At 38.3% G+C, this 18,298-nt stretch overlaps 2 protein-coding genes across 5 annotated transcripts in view; both read right to left on the bottom strand.

Annotated features, from left to right (window-relative positions):
- Positions 1-11,009, bottom strand: part of arhgap4b (Rho GTPase activating protein 4b) — a 40,388-nt gene extending 29,379 nt beyond the window's left edge. For all 3 annotated transcript variants that reach the window (XM_051096111.1, XM_051096112.1, XM_051096113.1), the window contains exons 1-3: positions 10,742-11,009; positions 611-1,143; positions 202-373 (exon numbers count right to left, since the gene is read on the bottom strand). In XM_051096111.1, the coding sequence (XP_050952068.1) occupies positions 202-373; positions 611-677 (239 nt within the window). In that variant the 5' untranslated portion in view covers positions 678-1,143; positions 10,742-11,009. The remainder of the gene's footprint in view (positions 1-201; positions 374-610; positions 1,144-10,741) is intronic.
- A 6,032-nt stretch (positions 11,010-17,041) lies between these two features.
- zgc:103759 (U8 snoRNA-decapping enzyme) lies at positions 17,042-18,298 on the bottom strand. Of its 2 annotated transcripts, none has more exons than XM_051095681.1 (4): positions 18,036-18,298; positions 17,834-17,889; positions 17,509-17,734; positions 17,042-17,422 (listed from the first exon to the last, which is right to left on the bottom strand). In XM_051095681.1, the coding sequence occupies exons 1-4, from the start codon at positions 18,162-18,164 to the stop codon at positions 17,216-17,218; spliced, it is 618 nt and encodes a 205-aa protein (XP_050951638.1). In that variant the 5' UTR covers positions 18,165-18,298; the 3' UTR covers positions 17,042-17,215. The 2 variants fall into 2 exon arrangements, with proteins under 2 accessions (XP_050951638.1, XP_050951639.1); XM_051095682.1 differs by having other exon boundaries at positions 17,834-17,874.

Here is an 18,298-nt window from a genome sequence, read left to right as displayed (position 1 = left end):
TTTTTTACTGAAAGAGCCAGTGTGTTCAAATGAATCGGTTGAGTGAATGATTCATTGGCTCACTCATACAAACAATCTATGCATAAATCGATAGATCTGTCAATCTACTGTATAGAGCTATCAATCTACTGATTGATATGTAGGCATACATCACAAGGCCACATCTCAGTTTAACTTGAGTGCTAAAAGCAGGATGAGTACCTCTTGGTCTTCACAGTGAACCTCTCGCTGAGTTTCTCCAGAGAGCGGGCATACTCTGCCTCGATCTCCCCGCGTCTGCGCAGGTACTCGCTTAGATCCTGCAGCTGCTGTGTCTTGACCTCCAGCTGTGCATCTAGGATTTTTAGCTGCTCTGAGAGCTGACCCCGCACCTCTGAGCAAAGAAATACAAGGGAAAGAGATCACATATAGATGGCTTTCAGTACAAAAAGCGACATGAACTAATGACTGTGTATCCCCCTGCACTAGTGTCCCTGGCCTGGGGCTGGGAGCTGATTGGATGAGGGAAGACAGCATCCCTAATACTGCCTATAAATACATCACAGTGTAGGCCTACATCTCACACATAGAACAAACGTTACATATAGAGCAGTACATTAGGCTTTTTTACCTTTGATTTGCGTCTCATACTCCGCCAGACTCCCCTTTTCCTTTCTAAGTTTTCCATGTGATGTCATTTTCTCCTTCGTTGGTGTAGCACTCCTGTTGACTTGTTCACAGTGACTGAGATGATCACGCAAAGGGTTGTTCCTCTTCACAAATAAACTATTCTAATTCCAGTTTCAATGTATTGGTGTTTTTATTTTGCAAAGTGAGTTATATTTCCATTACAGTGCAGAAAGGCATTCCACTTTAGGTCTGGAGCTCGTAAATAAAAACCTTTTCACTCTTTTCAGTCGTTCAATCTGTGCCCTCAGCAGAAACGGAACAGGGAAGTCTCTGTATGCACGTGTATGTTTGTGTGTGTGTGTGTGTGTGTGTGTGTGTTTGTGAACACAGAGGGAGTTCCAATCCAAGCAATTCTCTCTCAGCACTAAGTCTGTGCATTTAAAGGTTCGTTTTCAGAGAAGAGAAGGTTGCAGGGGCCTGATAAGTTTTCTACTTCTGTTTCCTGAGACTGTGGTTAAATGTGATTGTCCTTGCCTGGAAAAGACACAGACACAAGAAGAGAATTTTGGTAAGAGTTGTGACGAAGACCAAGTACAAGACAGAAGCAAACCATAAATGGCATATGGAAGTAATACGAGTTCAGAGAGACAGGAGAGGAAGAGAGATGCAAAAAAATTACTTTAGTATGACGTGTCTCTGGCACTTCCAGAAGACGAAAACGGTTAAGCGAACAGAGCGCACCTGCCCACATCCTGTTTGTCTTCTATGTGTGTGATTCAGAAAGAGTCTCACATCAAGACATCCTGTCAATCCTAAATTAAGTATCCACACATTTTTTACAACTTCTAAAAACAAACCTCTCTAGTTCTCAAGAAGATTGAACGTCACGAGGCAACCCAACACAATACCAAAACTGTATTTATTTTTGCACAATGCAACCTGTCCATGTTGGCATCTGCCAAGTTTGGCTGCTTCCACCAATCTGCAAAAATAGAGTCTAATTGGACACACAGTCTTTGATATCAACACCAAACGATATAGGAACTGTTTTTGTCTTCTTTTGCTATCCTAACATTTTATTATTTGCATTTAACATCTTCAATTCTGCCTACAATCCAATCAGACAAAGCTGTGACCCAATTTTTACTCGCAACCCACCAGATGAAAACCACTGCTCTAAAGCATGAGCTAATAACTCAAATTAAAGGCCTTAAACACGACAGACAGGGAAGGGAGGAATTTTTAGAAGCTCTGACTATGTCTACGTGACTGATTGTTTGTTGTAGGACGTTAGACTGAACTGTGCTTGAGTTCCTGTGAGTTGCGCCAGTGATGGCCGTTGGTCTTATGAGAGGGTGGAGGGACCTGAGTCATCACGGCTTTCGGCACAAACACACACACTCATAGTCAGATCACAGAGTGCTGCTCTAGCACTGTGCATGAAGAATTTAGGGTACCACACATGTATAGAGAGCAATAAATCCGAGTTAAAGTGATAGTTCAACTAAAAATAAAAATCTTGTCCTTAATTACTCACCCTCATGTTGTTCCAAACACGTAATACCTTTGTTCATCTTCAGAACACAAATTAAGATATTTTTGATGAAATCCAAGCTTTTTAACCCTGCATAGACAGCAACGCAACTCACATTCAAGGCCCAGAAAGGTAGTAAGGTCATCGTTAAAATAGCCCACGTGATATTAGTTGTTCAACCTTAATTTTATGAAGCTACTTTTTATGTGCAAAGAAACAAAAATAATGACTTTTTCAAACAATTTCTTCTCTTCCGTATCAGATGTGCTTTCACGAAAAGAAATGCATGTAGTGCTGCTGACGCAGGAGCTGGCATTCTGACGTAGAACGTCCATCTCTCTTATTTCAATGTTTGTATGTACTGGTTCAAATAAGTAAGGTTAGGCATAAAAATTGCAAGTCATCGTCTCTGTCGAAATCTTCAGACGTGTTTTTATGTACAGTGTGCATGCTTACATGAAATGAAAGTAGGGCTGAGCGATCTGGCAAAAAATCTAAACTTCGATTTTTGATTTTTTATGATTTTTAACTAGTCAACTTGAAAACGTACCTACAACATGATCAAGTAACTTGTTCTTTATTAACACTCTAGTTAAAGAATAGTCTATTCCAAGTGCAGCACACATGAAGTTGTCAACATGATGTAAATGTTAAACAAATCACTAAATATCTTTGCAGAAAAGATGCATAAAGTACAACACATCTTGTACAAACTTGTCTTATATATATTATATGTTCAGAAATAATACAAGGAAAATGCTTTTCAAAATTCTCAAAAATCAAGGTAATTCAAATTCAAAACGACTGAAGGAATAACACCAGTAGACTATTAACTATAAATGTTGTGTAGAAACAATGAACAGGGGCTTTTAGCCTGTCACCATGATGCAAACATGAAATATCAGACATACAGTAGTAGTTAAAGGAGAAGTCCTCTTCCAGAACAACAATTTACGAATAATGTACTCACCCCCTTGTCTTCCACGATGTTCATGTCTTTCTTTCTTCAGTCGTAAAGAAACTATGTTTTTTGAGCAAAACATTTCAGCATTTTTCTCCATATAATGGACTGATATGGTGCCCAAGTTTGAATTTCCAAAAGACAGTTTAAATGCAGCTTCAAACGATTCCAAATGCGGTTGTAAACAATCCCAGCCGAGAAAGAAGGGTCTTATCTAGTGAAACGATCGGTTATTTACAAAAAAAATACAATTTAAATACTTTTTATTCTCAAATGCTTGTCTTGCCTTGCAGTTCTTGAACTCTGTGTACTCTGGCTCAAGACAGTTAGGGTATGTCGAAAAACTCAGACCGTATTTTCTCCCTCAACTTCAAAAATCATTTCAAAATCATCCTACATCACTGCAGAAGTACTGACCCAGTCTTTGCAACGTGAACATGCAAAGATAACCAAACACCCTTAACAAAAAAAGTAAAACAGCGATATAGGACGATTTTGAAGTTGAGGGAGAACATGAGATGGGAGTTTTTCGACATATCCTAACTGTCATGAACAGGAACAAAAACAGTCCAAGCAGAGTAAGACAAGACGAGCGTTTGGCATTAAAAGTACATAAACTGTATTTTTTAAAATGAAAATAACAGATTGTTTCGCTAGATAAGACCCTTTTTCCTTGGCTGGGATCGTTTACAATCACATTTGGGACTGTTTGAAGTTTAAATTGCCTTTTGGAAGTTCAAAACCATAGTCCATTATACAAAGAAAAATGCTGAAATGTTTTCCTCAAAAAACAATTTCTTTACGACTGAAGAAAGAAAGACATGAACATCTTGGATGACAAGGGGGTGAGTACATTATTTGTAAATTGTTGTTTTGGAAGTGGACTTCTCCTTTAAATCGAATTAACCGATATAATCGGAAAAATCGCCCAGCCCTAAATAAAAGTAAACAAATAAAATACTTCACTTTTTTTTAAGACTATTGTGGTACATTTTACAAGAAAATACATTTCCTGTCTTTCTACTTCAAAATGTAATTTACTTGCTGTTTCTTTGTAATTATTTTTGAAATTTACTAACAATTTCTGAGTGAAACTGTTTGAAGGTAGGTTTTTTTTAACCCTATCACATGAGCACAAAGCTTTTCATGTAACCATGGCATCAAATAAATAAACAGGCCTAATTATTGCAGTTTACCCATAATACTAATAGTATAGACTTTTTTTTAAGCAACACATTTTCCTGTCACCTGATTCCATGTAAAAGGCACATCATGCACTCTCAGTCATTGAGCACTCATGACAGTCTGCTCTTCACTTCCTCCATCTCACGGTTTAGAGGTCAAAAGCCTCAGCCAGCCAATCAGAACTCAGCAGAGACTTCATTATGATAATGCTATTATTGATTCACAAGAGTTGAATCGGATTTGTGCACAATGGGGTTGAATTCTATTGCATTAGTGTATGCCTGAACGTCAGTGCGTTTTTGATACTCTTGGCAGTAGTTTCTCTATTTTATAGAAAAGATTGAACCATTTGAACTCTAATCTACTTCAGACGAAAAAAAAAATGCAACACTGCATTTCTATAAATAAATCCTTACATGGTGTCCACTCATCTAATTGCATAATCCATTTAGCAATTCACAAATCAGCATAATGCTGGTGGTGAATTCTAATGTTAAATATACATATACTGTCGGGTACACATAAGCAAGCAAAGCACATATATTGATCCACCACTGGAATGCCTGCGTGAAACCACTCCGGTGTCCTGACTGAGTGAATGTGCCTGTTTAAACTTGATCTGTCTGCTGTATTGAGTTAAAGAAACTGAGGGGAATTGGAGATCCATGGGATCAATCCTGTTTTACGCTCCCAGTGGAGGCTGGAAAGAAGCTGAGCTCTGGTCTTATCTCTCAGAGCAGAGGACCACAGGGACCCTCACACACACACACACTTATAGCCACCACCGCTGAGACCTCTGCTGTGTTCTCTCATTGCCATGGATTGATGCTCCCGCCGCACAGACAAAGGCACAAATATTAAAGGCTGAACATGACGCATCACAAAATGCTTATTTAAGGGTATAGCTAACCCCACCATGAAAGTTCAAGTTCACATATTCACACTCATGTCATTCCAAACCCATATGGTCTTCTTTCTTCAGTGGAACAAAACAGACAATAATAGGCTGAATGGCTAAGCTGCACTTTTTTAAAATAAATGTAACCATGGCTGTCAAATATGATTTTCAAGGCACCATTTTCAGTTAATAATCACTTAAAGGGACAGTTCACCCAAAAATGAAAATTCTGTCATTCTGTCATGTGACCCACTAACCCTCATGTCGTTCCAAACCTGTAAGATCTTTGTTCATCTTCAGAACTCAAATTAAGATATTTCTGATGAAATCCGAGAGCTTTCTGAGCTTTCACAGACTATTTTAATGATGTCCTTACAACCTTACTAGGCCTTGAATGTGTCTGTTTTGTTCCTGTCTATGCAGTGTCAGAAAGCTCTCAAATTTCATTAAAAATATCATCATTTGTGTTCGAAGATGAACAAAGGTCTTACTGGTTTGGAATGATAGAGGGTGAGTAATTAATGACTGAATTTTCATTTTTGGGTGAACTATCCCTTGAAATTTCAGTCTGATCCTCACACAAAGTTATAGTAGTAACTTTGACTGCTTGGAAAATTGCAGCTTGAACATTCTATCTAATACTTTTTTTATATTTCAAGGAAAAAAGAAAGTCATATGGGTTTGAAACAACATGTCAATGAGACAGAATGACAACCAAATATGACCCTAGACCACAAAACCAGTCATAAGGGTTTATGGTATTAACGGTAGGAAATTTACAAAATATCTTCATGGAACATGATCTTTATTTAATATTCTAATGATTTTTGGCATAAAAGAAAAATCGATCATTTTGACCCATGCAATGTATTGTTGGCTATTGCTACAAATATACTCATGCTACTTTTGACTGGTTTTGTGGTTCAGGTTCACAAATGTTCATTTTTGAGGTGAATTCTCTCTTTAAATACCAATTGTAAGTCTTTACAGTCACTTTTGTTCAATTTAATGCATCTTTGCTGAATAAAAGTATTAACATCTTTGAAAAAACTTATTCACCATGAACTTTTAAATGGAGATGCAAATCACAGCTAAAACGCACAACATATATTTCCCACCAGCACCCACACACTCTTTCCTGCCAATGTCAATACAATACTGAAGTCACACTATGAAATGCAGCATACCCAAACATTTAATGCCTTTCAGAATGGAAACAAACCAACTTGTCTAATTACACAACAGTAAACCACAACATCGCTACCTACACAACAGTACAGAAACTCATGTGATGTGACCATTGATACTGCATACCACATCCGTGACACAGTTACTCCTCAACCCTGATCTAATTTTTAAAGAAATCTTCAGACGTGTGTCTGTCCACAATATTTGCTGCTAACTTTCATTATCTACAAAACACAATGACGTGACACCACAATTGCACCAAAGGCCATTAAAGTGAGCATAATTCTGAACATGCATGTTATGGACTATGAAAAAATGAATTTCTGCAAAAGCAATTAGCAAATACTGCCTGAGACTAAGTTGTTAATTAAAATATGCCTTGCTCTGATGGCTGCCAATAGAAACGAAATATCGCAAATGAGATCTTTGATGCATCTCAATGGTTTTTCCTAGTCAGCAATGTGATTAAGTCTCCTGCGTCTCAGATTTTGCTCTTGAGGTATGGATACAGTAATGTCACTAAGAGATACAGAAGAGATCCCAACGAAACTCATATACTACCATTCAAATGCTGGGGAACCGTAAGTCTCTTACGCTCATGAAGGCTGCATTTATGTAATTAAAGATACACTACCCTGGTGAAAAAAACAGCATATGCTGGTAGGTATGTTTTGATGCTGGGATGCTGGTTAGGTAGGTTTTGATGCTGGTTTAAGCTGGTCCTTTGCTGGTTTATGCTGGTCCTTGACCAGCAACATGACCAGCATAAACCAGCTAAGGACCAGCTTAAACCAGCATCAGCATATGCTTTTTTTCACCAGGGTAAGAACACCAATATTTTTAAATATTATTACAATTCAAAATAGCTGTTTTCTATTTGATTATATTTTAAAGGTTCATGAAACCCCAGACTACTTTTTCTGAGATTTAAGCAGAGGTGTTTGTGTTGCACATCATATATGACAATGTTAGGATCCATTAATTTTAATTGTTGGAGAAAACTGGTTAATTTTGAGCTTTTTTGCTCTATGTTCATCTTCCGGGTGTAAAATCTACATTATGCTGACGTCACAGTTTGTGACGCAGCAATGGACCATAGTACATCGATGACGCATCGGTGTCTTATAATTATAGCGTTCTCATTAACAACTCATTAACGCAACGTATCAAAAGGATTATAAATGGCGCAAAATAAGCCTTAAACGTTAATAGAGGTGCAACAGCACGTTCATATATGTGACCCTGGACCACAAAACCAGTCATAACGGTCAATTTTTCGAAATTGAGCTTTATATATCATCTGAAAGCTGAATAAACAAGTTTTCCACTGATAGGACCGAGTGTAATATTTGCAATATTTGAATATCTGGAATCTGAGGGTGCAAAAAAATCTAAATATTGAGAAAATCACCTTTAAAATTGTCCAAATGAAGCTCTAACTAATGCATATTACTAATCAAAAATTAAGTTTTAATATATTTACAGTAGAAATTTTACTAAATATCTTCATGAAACATGATCTTTACATAATTTCCTAATGATTTTTGGCATAAAAGAAAAATCAATAATTTTGACCCATGCAATGTATTTTTGGCTATTGCTACAAATATACCCCAGTGACTTAAGACTGGTTTTGTGGTCCAGGGTCACATATATGTTTTCGATGCAGAGTGCAAATGGCTGTGCATTTATTTGTGTTGTTAACTCAATGGGAGCGAAATGAAACTGTCAGTTGACTGAACCCGAAGTTGACTCTCTCCACTCCGCAGCGCACCACGCCCACTTTTGAAGCATTTTTCAAAACTATGGTGAGAACTAACCAGTGCTGAAACAGGGGGGTTTCATGACCCTTTAACATTTTATATTTTAAGCTGAATTTTCAGCATCATTAATCCAGTCTTCAGTGTCACACGATCCTTCAGAAATCATTCTAAAATGTCTTTACTAACATTACTTAGATTTTCCTTAACTCACGTAAGCTATGAAAGAGCAACTTCTGAGCAATAACATTTTTTAAGAGATAGCGAGAGCTTTGAGGGACAGTTCAGAGCAATAAATAGGAGCTAAGTAGAGGTCATGCTGAGATGAGACTGCTTATCTGACAATCACGATTCTCTTTCCTGCACTTGTCGCTCTTTTTCTGCATGAAGATACACACGGACACACTCTCTCTCACACACACACTCTCTAATCCCATATTAAGCAGCTTGAGTCACTGTAGTCTTTCCTGCACTTCCCGTGAAGTCTGACATCGTGACGTGCTTTGTGGGCACAGGGAGCACATCTCTCCTCTCCTGCGTTTCATCTCTGCTTATCTGCCAAGTTTTGTCTCTGAAGACTCACACATCTATTCTTCAATACTGCTTTCAAGGGAGCATCTATCCCAGCTGCCAGCTATCCGCCTTTTCAAGCGTTAGTTCACCCCATCATTGTTTACCCATAGACACATTGCTCTGATTTATTTTTTTTTTTTTCTGGAACACAAATGGGAAGTTTTGCAGAATGATGATACTTCTCTTTTCCATAAAATGAAAGTTAATAATGACCAGAGACAGCCAATCTGCAAAAATGATGCCACAAGCAGTCCAACTATCATTTCTAGTGCTCTAAGCCACACATTCCCTTTTTTGTGAGCCACAGACTGAAATGTAAGTAATTATTTAGCGCTCAAACTGAAAAAAAAAAAAAATTAACTTCTCCCATTTACTCAACCCTCATGTCATTCCAAACCTGTATGATGACTGTATTATGTGGAACACAAAATGAAATATTTCGAAAATTGTCTTATTTTGCCCATATAATTAAAATCAGTGAGGTCCAGTCTTGGTTTGGACCCCATTGACTTTCATTGCATTGACAACTGACAATGATAAAAATATCTTCTTTTGTGAAAGACATACAGGTCTGAAATGAGTTGATAGTGATTAAACGATGATCAAATTTTCATTTTTGGGTTAATTTTTCCTACTAAATCTCATTCATGTTCATGTAGGTTTGAAGCCAGTGATATAAATGTATTTGGATCTAGCTTGTCTTATAACCACTTGTGACATAATAAACTTGAATATGTAAAACTGAAAATCTTACTTGAGCGTTTATTATCTGAATATATATTTCATTTAAATATTTAAATCCCAATACAGAGATTTTAGAGATAGAAGGGAAGATTTTTTTCAAAGATCAAAATAAACACAAGTTTATTCCTATCATAGAGTGTTTTCACATCAGTCGGTCATATTGGCAGCACTGAACGCAAACAATGCCACTGAACCGAACAAAACTTGCACGTTTTGCTGATTATTGCTGCTAAAAATGGTCAATTATTGTCATCTTTTGGGCTGTACTAATCACTCAGACTGGGAAAAACATTTAGAGTACTAACGACTGCCAAAATTTATAACAAATCATGGAGAAAATCTGTCTGAGAAACAAAATGTGTTCGTGGTTGGCCAAACTGAACCAGGATTTCCAGGGCAAGAATCTTGACAACATTCGTGTTTGTTATTATCATTTCCAGTCAGGTAGGTGAAATATTAGGCTAAGATCTTACCACATATTAACTTCAGTTTGTCAAAATACTGTGCCTTTTCATGCATACTAAGTCCTTTTCTATATGATTTAGCTGCTTCCATGCATTTTCAACAGCATAAATTAGCAGAACAATTTGCTGTTGTTTACATCCGAGTTACACGACTAGGAATATTATGCGAATTGACTACTTCTATGAGGCTTTTTCTTATACTTAAAGCATGACAACCATTCATTTTCACTGTATGGAAAAGAGCAGCATGAACACTCTACCAAACCTCTGTTTATGTTACATAGAACTCATACAGGTCATGAGGAAGAGTAAACAAAGACAAAAAATGCATTTCAACGTGTACTATTTCTTTAAGGGTGATCAGAAGTGTGAAAATGAAAGGCAAGAGATTGTGTAAGAGGAAGAGAGAGATAGAGGGAAACCCTCCGCCAAATGACAACACCACAGTGGTAGAGGAGGTGAGAGGGGAGGTGGTGAGGTGGAAGAAAGAAGAGGTGGGACGGACACCCTGATAACAATCAATGCTGAGACACACAGAAAGAGGAAGCGGCTTGTGTGGCATTCATGCGCACAATCAGTCATGTATGCAAAAGCACGCAGCCTATGCTTGGACGCGATGGACGCATCTGCCAAAAACAAGCACACACACTCACCCTATTAAAAGGATAATGCATGCATCTAAGAAACGCTCGCTGTCATACGCGCACAAACATGTCAGTGCGTGTGTGAGGAGGTGGAGTGAGAACACATAAACATACAACCGGTCATGCTGAGAGGACTGCACAGTGGATTTATAGTCATAAATAATAAAAAAACAAGTCTTACCTCATTCTCCTAGGTTCTGTCTCTCTTTCCCTCTCGCTGGACACAGAGAACACTGTGCTTGAGTCACACAGATTTCATGCAGCCAGTTTGATTTCACCCCCTCTGACACATTCTACACACATGACTCTCTCTCTCTCAGGGAGCGCATTCAAAATAAGGTGGAAACACACACACATACACACAAGCATGCATGCTAGAAAACAGCTCCCCTTCTTTGGTTCACACACACCACTCTCGCATGCTGAAACACAGCCTCCTCTCTCTGTCTCCTCAGCTCTCAGGCAATCAGAGAGAATGTCATAACCGAAACCACGCCCCCTTCGCCCCCCTCCCCGCAGGCTTACTATAAATACAAGGATGGATATGAATATGCTGTCTTGTTCTCTTAGACTTTCCCCCCCTCCCGTTTTGCTCCATCTCTCATTCCTAATATTCCCTCGCTCTCCCTCTCTGTGGCCATGAAATGCTTCTCTTATGACCTTGCATTGTGCTCTCGGACTACCAGCCCCCCTTTCTCTGCACACACGCGTTCAGGATTAATGTACAGTCATGAATCTATTTAATGTTCTTGCAGATGAGCTATAAAACTGATACTGATGCCAATCCAAAAGAAACTGAATGGGTAATAGCAATAGCTGGGTGATAAACAAACAATGGCCGACGCTTCTGCACACACACACACGCACCTGCTGGCACTGTAATGGCCGGTTTACACAGAACGCGTTTTGTTTTTTTCTGTGCAAGCAGGGACCGTTTACACAGACGGACCGTTGAACGTTACGCCACGTCGAAGTTCTACTTCTACAAACGTTTTCAGTTCCACTGTACTGCACATCAAAGGCAACACGTTCTGTTTTAAGGGACTGTTGCTACTTACACCACTTATCTGTCACATCTAGTATGCGTTGCATGTGCAAATATTTGTGTAGCTCATTAGATTGATTATTGTTATGCATACAATAAGAGCAGGGCATAACAAGTTTTCAGAAGAGTTCTCGCCTCACAGGAAATGGTGCCCACAAAACCGCCAATTTACTCAGTCTCATACTGGCTGAGCTCAACAGCTTATGATGCTAAAATGACACTGAGAAGTGTTTGTGTGTGGGTCGTGACTTATGCATGTGCCAGAATTATTACATTTGTTCTTGAAACATAAATATGATTGGCTAATGAATATAGAAGAGGCAGTTTTAATTTTGAATCGCTCAGTAAAAATACAGGCGTTATTTGCATATGCGTGAGAACAAATTTGATTAGCTAAATGAGAAGACCTTAATGGGATAGTTCACCCAAAAAAAAAAAAAAAAATAAAAAATCTGTCATCATTTACTCACCCTCCTGTTGTTGCAAACTAATATCCCTGATGGCACATGCACATCACAGAGATGTGTATTTGATGTCTGCATTTACATCTAGATGTATTTTTTGATGGAAGATGGATTGTTTGCTCATCTGCAATAGGACATTCAGGACATTTACTATCAGATATCAAGTAGATGTCTATTAGAAGTCTTTAAGATTTGTATGATTTAGAATGTATGTAAAACTGACATCTTACAGATGTCTATTAGCCTAGATAGCACACGTACATCTGCAAGATGTCTGTTAAAGATCACTTGATCTGGAAAGCATCTGCAACATTCGTCTGCAAGATGTCTGTTAAATTTCACTTGATCTGGAAAGCATCTGTACAAACATCTGACAGACGTCTCTAAGATGTCAGTTTTGCATACATTGTAAATCATTAACATCTTAAAGACATCTAATTGGAAACTTCCTATAGACGTATTGCAGATGAGCAAACACTCTAAAAAACAGGTCTTGCAGATGTAAACGCAGACATCAAATAGACGTCACAGCAGATGCTTTCCAGAACAAGTGATCTTTAACAGACATCTTACAGATGTATGTGTTCTATCTGGGTATGGCTTTGAACACAAAGAACACAATTGAAAGAGTCTTGGTAATCAGATAGTTCCTTGATAGCACACATACATCATGGAGACGTCTATTTGACGTCTGCATTTACATCTGCAAGACATATTTTTTAGTGTTTGCTCATCTGCAATACGTCTTGGACGATTCCTGTCAGATGTCAAATAGACATCTATTAGATGTCTTTAAGATGATTATGATTTAGAATGAATGTAAAACTGACATCTAAACAATGTCTGTCAGACGTTTGTACACAGCAGATGATTTCCAGATCAAGAGATCATTAACAGACATTTTGCAGACATACATGTGCTCTCTGGGGATTGACTTTGACCATATGGACAAAAAACGCTGAGGTATTTCTTAGAATATCTTCTTTTGTGTTCAACAGATGAAAAAGAAAGACACAGATAGAAAGTCATAGTTTTGGAATGACATGAGGGTGAATAAACTATGACAGAATTTCTATTTTTAGGTAAACTATCCCTTTAACATCTAAAATAAACAGTGTAATGAAACATGAATGTAGCAGTGTAATAGTTCACATTTTGTCCTTGAATATTTACTAAATAGTATAATATTTCTAGCCGACCGTACAGTAAGATTCCTGTCCTGAGTTTTGTAAGGTGCAAACAGAAGTTCAAGCCCTTCACCTCCCCCATCTTTCCTGTGCTTGTTTCCTTCCTCTCTCACGTTAAGCCTTGTGTTCGCTCTCTTTCTCTCACTGTAAAATCCTCAGGATGTGACAAATAAAGTGAAATTAAGCCCCTTAAATCCTATAATGTGAAACAAACACACACACAATATATATTTACACATAAAACCAGACAGAAACACACACAGCTGAACAAAACACGTCCAGCTGCAGTGCCGCCCAATACCACCAGATATAAAAAGATTGATGATTATTGATCCCTGAAGAGAAATTCACTGCAGCGGCAGCACTATTAAACAGAGTGCACATATAATGAAACCGTATATGCGTCCAGTGAGCATAAACAATATATATGTGTGTGTAGTTGCTCAGTAAGGACTTACAACATCATGGATATAATAGCTGTGACTAGGATTGTTGCACATGCTCCAGTTCCCTTGTGGCAAACGAATGGTCTACGGGAATCATCACCCCACCCATGAGTGCTTGGAAAGGCGACTCCACTGTGGGGGTGGCTGGGGGGAACCATGATGTTACTTGGACATCAATGTGACGTCAACAATATAGCAGGTTGTCAGATTTGTACGACTTGAGAAATGATTTACAGGGCCCGGCAGGTAGCAAACATATAAGCAGTTTAACATTGTCTGCGCTGCCGCTGATACCATTGGTTCTACACTTGCCCCTCTTCCCGCATCAACCCTTACTACCCCGGCCTGTCCTCCCTAGGGACAGTTCAGTTTCCACTTGGTCAGTCAGTCCTCACAGCTTTGACCTACTTCATGTCTCTGGCTTCATACGCGTACTCATAAGCTCACACACTCAAAACTGCACATGCAGCGATGCAAATGAACACTGAGTGGTGATTACAAAGCTGATTTTACCTGCTGTGGTCTGATGAACACATCAACAAAGCTGCTGTTCAGAGATGCTGATGGACTGCAGAATGCAGCAGTGACATAAACAGACCACATAGACACGTGTGCATCGATCATGGGGTTCAAAGTCTGAAACCACACAGTAAAAGCTGAGATTCCAAATCAATTGTTTAGCCTGAAAATCCAGAAGATGTTTGTTAAAAAACTGTAAAACCACAAAAGTGAATGAATAAGAAATATTTAAATTAATGTTTAAGCAAATTGCAGCATGTGACTCTTTGTACAAATGTTTTTGCTTCCACTGAAGCTCACAATGCTCTTTGAATTATTTTCAAATCATGCTAGAGAACAGGATGATCATGTTTCACACTAACCTGTAGAGCTCATGAAATTTGAGTGCTGCTGCCATCAAAGCAAAAGAGGAACAAATTGAATACTAGGATTATCTTTTAGTTCACTACAATTAAATGGGAAAAATGCAGAACATCAGCTAGATGTGTATTTAAGGCAGAATGTGTAAGATTTTCTTATTAAAATATTAAAAAAACACTAGAACAGTGTTATATATTTTGCTGACTTCTGTACTTTGTAGGAAACAAAACTCCAAAGACACTTTAATATATTATGCATTTTATTAGACAAGTGACGAGCACACTATAACATTATAACAGAACTTTCAGTACATTTCATACTTGATAAGTATGATTAAAAACAGCGCTGTTTTACCTCACATACGCATGACGGGAAGGAGCCGAAGCTGTCAACTGTTCCAGCCGTTTATCGCTCCAGCCTCCTTTTTTCGCTTCCACGACTTTCAGCCCCACCGTGCTTCATACTATAGTGAGCTTAATAAGTCTTTAATAAGTCTAAAACTCCATTGATTCCACACTCAGTCACAGTGCCATCAAACTACGCCTTTGGTTCTTTGTTTGTTTGGAATATTCGCCCTCTAGTGGCTTTTTAAATACATATTGAACAATCTTATGTAAAGTGGTTCCAGCTAGCCGTGCATTATGCCGCTTGTACCATGGCCATTGGCCAGCACTGACAAGTTTAACCTGTTCATGTTTGCAGCACAATATTTGGCTGGAAGGGTAAAAATAACGGTTATTTTCATCAGTTACAGCTCATTAGTTCTGACATTCTGCCCCTTTCAATCAGGCAGAGATGAAATAGTGTGGTAAATCACAATTAATTGAACGAATTATAGCATTTATTTGAATTAATTATTAGAGAGAGATAGAGATGACAGTTTTGTGTGTGAATTATCTCTCTATCAACATTGAAGCTATAAGTTTAGTTACTTCAAAAACAGCTGTTTTATCCCCTTTTTGGCAATGTATTAATATAGAATGGTTATTAAACTGACTTAGAACTACCTGTGTATTAAACCGTTTTAATGCATACCTGCCAGCCAATCAGAATCAAGTATTCAGGCAGACCCTGGTATCCACCTTATTCTTAAACGCACGAGTAAGCCTATGGGCAAGACTTCCAGTTCATTAGCCGCTATAGGGATGAAAAGAATAACAACGTGCAGTAAATAGTACGTTTGCACTACAAACCGGTGAGTTTATAATTAAGATAATACATTAAAATAATACGGTAAACACACTAATTTGCAATATTAAGCAGCAAAATGAGCTGTTTTGTACAGATAAAAATAGCTGGACACGGATGAGTCCAGAAGACAGACCCATAAAACTTACAAATGGCAGTGCCCAGTATTATGGGAAAATTAAGGTGGTACATTATCAATTAAAAATGAATAAAAATGCTTAAAGGAAACATTTACCAATTTTCAACCAGCTTTATATTTTACAGTGTCAGTAGTATATATTTTTTTATATATACACATTAGATGTCCATTTATATATACATTTTTAAATTGCATTTCTACAGAATAGACAGTCAGCTTTTACTAAAACCACATCTCGTCAGCGTTAAGGTATTATTTCAAACAAAACAGGGAGCAGAAACTGCTACATCTTCACAGAATTATTTAGTACAATAGTGAATTACCGAAAATGCCTCTTCCTTAATATGAGCTAGACATGTCGCAGACCTCTGAGTAATGGAATTTCTGTAAGTAATGAATTCTCTGGAACTGTTTCCTACAAGAAAGGGGAAGTTGAAAAAGAAACTGCACTCTCATTTAATTATTGTTGAGTGTTGTGCAAAGTTTTCTCTCATGTAACACTAATTTAAAGGTGACAAGACTATAAGTAAGCCATTCATAAATATATCCAAAAAGTGTAAACAATGTACTAAATGTTTGTTGCACTTGTGCAACCAATGTCGTGAGTTTGAGGTGGGACTGTCTGTTTGCTAATCAATGGCAAATGGAGGAATGTTTAAAAAAAACATTATTTTTACAATTCTATTCAGAGAAGCAAGTGGCCCAGAAATGATACACTGCAGCTTTAAACTACAGCCAAAGATAAGGACTTGCTTGTAAATGGTGCAGCATGGTAGCGCAACTCTGTGGCCATTCTTAAGTACTGCAAGTGTGATGTGATGAAAATCTCAGCTGATGCAAATTTGTTAAAATAAAAAATGCATTATATGTAGACTGCTGTTTATTAGTCAAACTAGCATGCACAATTTCTCTTATAAACAAATCTGATAAGAGCTCTTATGCACTTGTACATAAATAATATATTATTCATTTGCATATGTAAATTATATGTGTTCATATTAATAATAAATTAAATTGTTATGAGGAATAATTATTGCAACATCCTGGAGTTGTATTTATTTGCTCTAATGATGCACTACTACAGAAAATACTGACATGAAGGTAAAATATTGTTACCAATTAAGGCCCTGTTAAACAGGTATAATGAGACACAGGGTATCTACAGAGAGTACATGCTGTACATGGTTCAATCAGGAACTGAGGGTAGGGTGAGGACAAGAGGGAGTTTCTACTGGCACTAGGGGGGTTGGGCTTCTGTGATGTAGCTGTGGCCCAGGGGTGAAAAGGCACCGCTGTGTAAACTGATGTCAGTGCGGATCACCACTGCGTGTGCGTCTCATCTGCTCAGCCTGACTCACAGCCTTCTCTATCTCCCCCTGGGACAGCAGCCTACAGCGCTGCAGGGCAGAGAGCAGCTGGGCCCGAGAGTTACTGATGAACGAGTGGGACAGGAAATAGGGGAGACCACCTCCATTCCTCAGAAAGTAAAGCGGCACTCTGACCATACCTAACACCTGGAGACAGAAAAGAAAGTTGCATAATAAGATTTTGTAATTACACACACACACACACACACACGTGAAAAAAATAGAGCTTTAACCTCTAAACCATGGTCTGTGGCTTTAGCTACAGCTGCTGTCTCAAGCTCTTTCAGCTCTGACTCTGCCATCTTTTTGATGTAGAAGTGCGTGATGAGCCCAGGGCAGGATGAAGAAAGGCAGGTGGACACATGATTGTCCACGCCCACAGGCACAGCCACGCCCACCTCCTCGTGTAGTTCTCTGCTAAGCCCCGCCTCCAGCGTCTCATTAGACGGGTTCACCAATCTACAGATGACAAAATAAAATACAGCCTCTATGAAAAATGCCTACTCATTTGTAAACTTCATTTTAAGTTTATTTATTCGTGCAGAAAGATGAACTCACCCCCCTGGGAAACCCAGCAAGCCATCAAAACGCATCTGCATCTGAATGACAGTAATCTGAATTCAGGTTCAAGGGCGTTCATTTACATATTATTTTGAGATTCCTGCTTTAGTGTAGTGCACCTGTCGTAGTCGCACTCTTCAAATAAAGTTAAAAAGTTGTGAAGTGCAGGTCAGGTCACAGTGAGTGCACTCTTCCTTACCAGTACTATGTGTTTGATTGGGATTTTCCCGAAGAGTTTGGCACTGGAGTCTCCGTACAGCATAATATGACACGCATGTTTGTAGCCTTTCCGTGTTAACGCATCTTCTCTTGTGATCTGTTGCTCCATTACAGGACGAGCGATAAACAAATAACTAAATAAATAAATCAGTCAATTGTAAATTTTACAACGCGTGTTGATAAGTAAGGAATAACACAAATGTGGGTGTTTGTTGCTACTGCAAGCCACTATAATCACCTGAC

This window comes from Labeo rohita, chromosome 23 (genome assembly GCF_022985175.1).
Source record: "Labeo rohita strain BAU-BD-2019 chromosome 23, IGBB_LRoh.1.0, whole genome shotgun sequence".
Classification (NCBI taxonomy): Eukaryota; Metazoa; Chordata; class Actinopteri; order Cypriniformes; family Cyprinidae; genus Labeo; species Labeo rohita.
This window is presented reverse-complemented; position numbering and strand designations above follow the sequence as displayed.